The 6254-nt window shown below is 43.0% G+C and overlaps 1 protein-coding gene across 1 annotated transcript; it reads left to right on the top strand.

Annotated features, from left to right (window-relative positions):
* On the top strand, window positions 1–2953 carry LOC111211053. Its single transcript, XM_022711915.2, has 5 exons — window positions 1–376; window positions 537–958; window positions 1073–1927; window positions 1970–2384; window positions 2889–2953. Exons 1-5 carry the CDS (start codon window positions 1–3, stop codon window positions 2951–2953), a joined length of 2133 nt encoding a protein of 710 aa, XP_022567636.2.
* The last annotated feature ends 3301 nt before the right edge of the window (window positions 2954–6254 follow it).

Genomic DNA, 6254 nt, shown 5'->3' with positions numbered 1-6254 from the left:
ATGAAGCTCAACCCGGCTAAATGCTCATTTGAGGTCAGTTCTGGCAAGTTCCTCGGGTACATCGTAACCCACCGGGGCATCGAAGCCAACCCGGAGATAATCAGGGCCATTCATTCAATCCTTTCCCCAAAGAACGTCAAGGAGGTTCAAAAGCTAACAGGAAGGATGGTAGCCTTGAGCACGTTCATCTCCAGACTCTCCGAACGATTTCCAGTGGACGAGAGAATGCGAATCCGCTCTCCAAGAGCTAAAATCGTATCTCACCACTCCTCCTCTCCTGTCCAAACCACTACTCGGTTAAATCCTGCTGCTATATATGGCGGTCTCCGAACACGCCGTGAGCGCCGTCTTAGTTTGCGAGGAGGAAAACAAGCAGGTACCAATCTATTACGTAAGCAAGGCTCTCCTAGACGCGGAGACCCGCTATAGCCACCTAGAAAAGCTGGCTGTAGCTCTGATAGTCGCCGCTCGTAAACTCTGACCCTACTTCCAGGCTCATCCAATCGTGGATGTTACCTCCTTCCCTGTAAAGTTAGTCCTCCATAAACAAGAAGTCTCCGAACGCCTAGCCAAATGGGCTGTGGAACTAGGGGAGTACGATGTAATATTTCGACCCGCCACGGCTATAAAGTCACAGGTCCTAGCAGACTTCGTGGCTGAATTCTCACCTGCCTTGCTCCCAGCTCTAGAGCAGGAGGTATGCCTCCGAGGTGAAAGTAAGGAAGAGGGAGAATGGATCCTACATGTTGATGGATCCAGCAACTTCAGAGGAGCTGGAGTAGGGATAATGCTTACCTCGCCAACAGGGAACACAGCCTCAAGGTCAGTGAGATGCAACTTCAAAGCAACCAACAACGAAAGCAAGTATGATGCCCTAATCGTAGGCCTAGCCCTCGCCCATCAAATGGAGAAAGAGAACATCCAGGTCTTCTGCAACTCCCAACAGATAATCAACAAGGTACAAGGGGAGTACCAAGCAAAAGACGACAGCATGATCCAGTATCTTGCGGTCGCTCAGCGACTAATCAAGTTGTTCAAGAGCTGCAAGCTCACTCAAATCCCCTGGTAACAGAACTCACAAGCCAATGCCCTGGCTAATCTAGGGTCCGCCCTTGAAACGAGTAGCCAGATGAATATCCTCCTGCTCGTGCTTCAATGGCCAGCTACCATGGAGGAACCCCCATCAGAGGAGGTCTCCGCCGTCGAAGAAGGTCAAACCTGGATGACCCCCCTAATCCGGTACCTAGAGGCCGACATCCTCCCAGAAGATCGTAGTGAGGCAAAAAAGATCAAAAAGCAAGCCGCGAGGTACTGCATCTCCCAGGAGAAGCTATACCGGAGATCTTTTGCTGGTCCGTATTTGAGGTGTGTCACACCCCAAGAGGCCGCTAGGATCCTTGTAGAACTACATGAAGGAGGTTGTGGATCCCACTCTAGCGGTCGAAGCCTGTTGCTCAGAGCCAGAAGGGCTTGTTACTATTGGCCCACAATGGCCACCGACGCCAACAAACAAGCCAAGCACTGCGACCAATGCCAAAGGCACGCTCCAGTCTCCAAGCTTCCCCCGGAGAACCTCAAGTCCATAAGCTCACCATGGCCCTTCAGAAAATGGGGCATGGAAATAGTAGGGAAATTCCCTATGGCGCCGGAGCAGAAGATCTTCCTTCTGATAGTCACTGACTACTTCTCCAAGTGGGTCGAAGCAGAAGCGCTCAGCCGCATAACAGATCTCCAGATTCGCAAGTTCCTGTGGACCTACGTAATCACTCGCTTCGGGGTCCCCCACGAGATCGTCACCGACAATGGACCCAAGTTCACGAGCCACAACTTCAAGGAGTTCTGCAAGGACTGGGGCATAAAACTAACTTTCGCCACACCCCGACACCCCCAGTCTAACGGACAAGCCGAGTGCACGAACAAAATTGTGGTCAACATGCTTAAAAAGTGACTGGAGGGCTCTCACGGGAAGTGGGCGGAAGAGCTACACGGAGTCCTATGGGCCTACCGGACCACTCCTAAAGCAGCAACAGGGGAAACCCCCTACTCGCTGGTCTACGGCTCTGAGGCCATTGTACCTACAGAGATATACGTAAGAACAACGATCTCCAGATCTACCTCTCAGGAGGAGAATAACGAGCTGATGGCACTAAGCCTCGACCTGCTCGACGAAAAAAGAGAGGCCGCTCGACTGAGAAACTGGTCCTACCAGCAAGACGTCGCCAGGACGTACAACAAGAAAGTCAGAACTAGAACCTTCCAGCAAGGGGACTGGGTTCTACGACGAGCAGAAAAAAAAATGGGGAAACTCACCCCAGAGTGGGAAGGACCCTATAAGGTCATCGAGGTGCGGAGAGCAGGCGCCTACAGGCTGCAAGATAGCAAAGGTAAAATACAACCAAACTGCTGGAACGCCCTGCACCTCAAACCCTATCATTTTTAATACGGTCTCCAGATCATGATTTCTATACTACTACATACTATTTAAGCATTATGATTTCCTACTCCTATGTATGCTAAACGTCTCCGGAAAAACCTTATAATAAAATAGTTCCGGCTATAAAAGCAGAGGGGAAATCACTATACTTAAAGGGGCATACAAGCTGGATTAGGTCTCCAGAGACCTCCGATCCCGGCCAACCCTCACAAAAACTGGCATGACCACAGTGGCACGCCCACAAAGAATCAAAACGGGTATGAGACATAAAGCAGGAATGGGTATGCGCAAGCCTGAGTATGCTGTTAAAACTACCTAAAACCCATGTGCAGCCTATGGCGCATCGGGGTCCCCAGAGTATCAATGTGAAAAGTACATGTATTAAAACGCTACGAGCTACACGATACAGGGAACACATGGTATATACTCATTGCAAAAGTACTGTGAAATACAGGGAGCAATCTAAATCCTGCTTCTCCATACGTGGAAAGCAACGTAAGCCTAGCACTTGGGTCATAACACCCACACCAGCACCCTCTAAGCCAGTCAGTGACTTCCTGCAGAAGTAGAATACATCATAGGAACTCGATAGTGGCCAAATTCCGAGCGGCAGAATGCGAAATCCAAACAAGTACCGGTAGTAGTCTTGCCTAGGAAGGCGGAGTACGGTCCCTGCGAAAAACAAAACATTCCGGGTTTCCAAGGAACTCTGGGTCCTTATGCGAGCCCCCGATCTAAAGAGGAAACCCAAGGTTCCCCAAAACGATTCCGGATCCTACGCATAAAATCTAAGGAAGAACATCTGGGTTCCCCTATTGCCTCCGGGTTCCAATCAAAGATCTCAGGGTCTACGGAAGAACCTCTGGGTTCCTATGTGGCCTCAGGGTTCCAAAGATAAAAAGAAGTTAGAACCTCTGTGCAGCCTAGGGTGCAACGGGTCATTATAACTTCAAAGAACCTTCGGGTCCCAACCAAGCGATCTCCGAATCCAAACCTCCGGGTTCCAACACGGCCGCAAAATCCTAATACGATTCTAGCAAAAAGGATAAAACCCATGTACAACCACTACAAGAAAATATAGATATTATGACCATAGTTTTTGTCACAATGATTTACTTTTTCGTCACAATTTTTGTATTGGGACTAATGTGTGACAAATTCTAAAAAGTCACAATAAAATGGTCATAAATCCATTTACGTATCAAAATCGTCACAGGTATGGTGACCATTAATCACGGTAACAATTTTGTCACCAATTGTGACGAAATATCAAAGTCACAAAAACGCCACAATTTGTCACGATTAAATCGTCACAATACGTCACAAACCGTGACCACATTTAGACACAGATTCGTTACATGTTGTTACCAAATTTGTGTCACCCATTAGTCATATATTTTGACCAAAATAATGTCACACATATGCGTTACAATTAGGGACGGAAGGATAGTAATTAAGTTGTCACAAACATCTTCTATTTGTGACCTTATGTTGTTACTAATTTTGTAACATATTATTACTAACAAAATAAAATAAAAATGGCAAAATTAATATACTATTATTACGACATTATTTTCAAATATATAATATTATATATAATATGAAACACTAAAAAAACGTGAACTACCATTAAAATACTTAATAAAAGTTAACATCCAAGTCAAAGAACAAAGTGAGGTTCACAAAGATATTTACACGAAAATAGACAACAAAATACATAATAAACAAACTAAAACACGAGATGAACATAAACTTCATGGAAAGTGGGGAGCTTTTTGGTGGTGAATCCAGGTCTAGACATTCAGATTTGTGATAGACTGTACAAGTTTCTCCATGTTCTCAAGTCTTTTCTGAAACTACAGATTTTCTTCACGGCTCCAAAAGATCATAAAATCTTTTTGCTTCGGGATTAGGTTCTTCTTCCATGTTCTGAACATCTGAAATCATCTCCATATAAGGATTTTCTTCTTCTGAATGATAATCATCTCTCAAAGTTTCTTCAGGCACGAAACTATTGTTGCCCAAAATATTGTAGTCTTCCCCATGAGAAATCCAAACCTAATAATTAAGCATAAACCCCCTCTGATATATATGTCCAGCGACTGTTGTTTCTTTGCATAGTTTTCCATTCTCACATTTAATACATGGACAAAAAAAGCTTCCCAGTCTCCAAAAACAGTGGCTGATTCATCGCAAACTTCATAAAATTCTCTAAACCTTGACAAAATTCTTCAGAAACTTCATTAGATGTTTGATTGATTCGCTTATACATCCAATTTCTCGAAGAAAAAATATCGCCACTAGAACTCATTGTGTTATTTAGAATTCACAAAACCATTCGAGATGTGATGGAAAATTTTGCAGAGGTGTGGAAAACGATGAAAACAAAGAAGATTTGTTTGTGACCTAAATATTTAGTCTATATTATTGGATTTTTTTTAAATACTATTTAATCACAAAATTACAAATTAGTTGTATTTTATAAACTCACGTGTTTTTCATATTTATTTTGAAGTAAACATTTTTTTGTTCCCATCAGGATAAATAGAATTCTTTAGAACATGATTATTTAAGAACCGGTTCTTAGTTTTTTTAGTTAAAAGTTAAAAGACGAATTTTTATATTCCGCTAAGAACTCCACCTCAAGAACCTCGCAATAATCACGCTCTCATAGGTCATAAAACATTTAACGTTAAACAAGCCCAAATTATTAGCTTAGTTTATCCTCACGATAGAAACTATGCAATAGATATAATGACTTTACTAATTTTATTATTTGATGATTATTTTAGAGAATCTCATGTTTACAGATATAAATAATGGCTTTTTGAAAGTGAGGGAAAACCTTTTGGAATGATCCAATGACTGTCCACTATACGATATTTGTGTGATTAAAAATCACGTGTTTGATAAAAGTAAAAAAAAAATACGTTTTTTAACTTTGTAACCAAAATAGTCAGAAAATGTGATGAAGCTGCTTCACTTTTATAACAGTTACTATCGTAATTTTAATCACAAAATATAGTATAAATTAGTGACAAATTCCGGTCGCAAAAATACTAACAATTTGATTTTTCGTCACTAATTTGTCATCATTTGTGATATTATTTTGTTATTTTTTATTATGTCACAATATTATGAAAAAATAGTAACCATTTTGTAACATAATAATTTCGTCATAATATTGTGACAAGCTATTTTGACACAAAAATTGGTCACAATAATCACATTTTCTTGTAGCCTAGGGCGCATCGGGGTTGTTACATCCCTAAAAGACCTTCGGGTTCCCACACGACTTCAGGGTCCAAATACACCAGAGTCCCGATACGATCTCCGGATCTAAGGGAAAAACCATGTATTCCCATACGACCTCTGGGTCCAACCACAGAAACCTCCGGGTTCCCACCGTAATCTCCGGATCTAAATAGAGAATCTCCGGATTCCTACATTGCCTCCGAGCCCCAGTTTCGGTCTCAGGACCTAGAGAAAAGACCTCTGTGATGTGCCGCAGTCCACGGATCAGTACATGGAACCAGCTCAGCATGGAGTTCAGGACGTTCTGAACATTTCAACTGAGGTTCATGTTTTTCACCGTAACGGACAGACTGACAGTGCAGTGTACTTGACCGTCCCGCATGCGTTCGGAAATGAGCTTTGGCTGGAACCATGGCCGGATGACCGATCTGACCGTACTGGAGCTTGTCTTTCCCATCCAACTTCACATTCTAAGACCATCGATCATGCCAGACTTGACTTGGATCATGAGGTTTCACAAAATGATCGAGACTTCTCTCTTTTGGCTCGATTGGCTCGTACCGCA

The sequence above is a fragment of the Brassica napus genome, chromosome C6 (genome assembly GCF_020379485.1).
Source record: "Brassica napus cultivar Da-Ae chromosome C6, Da-Ae, whole genome shotgun sequence".
NCBI classification, from domain to species: Eukaryota; Viridiplantae; Streptophyta; class Magnoliopsida; order Brassicales; family Brassicaceae; genus Brassica; species Brassica napus.
The sequence above is the reverse complement of the archived record's forward strand: the minus strand, read 5'-3'. Positions and strand labels throughout refer to the sequence as shown.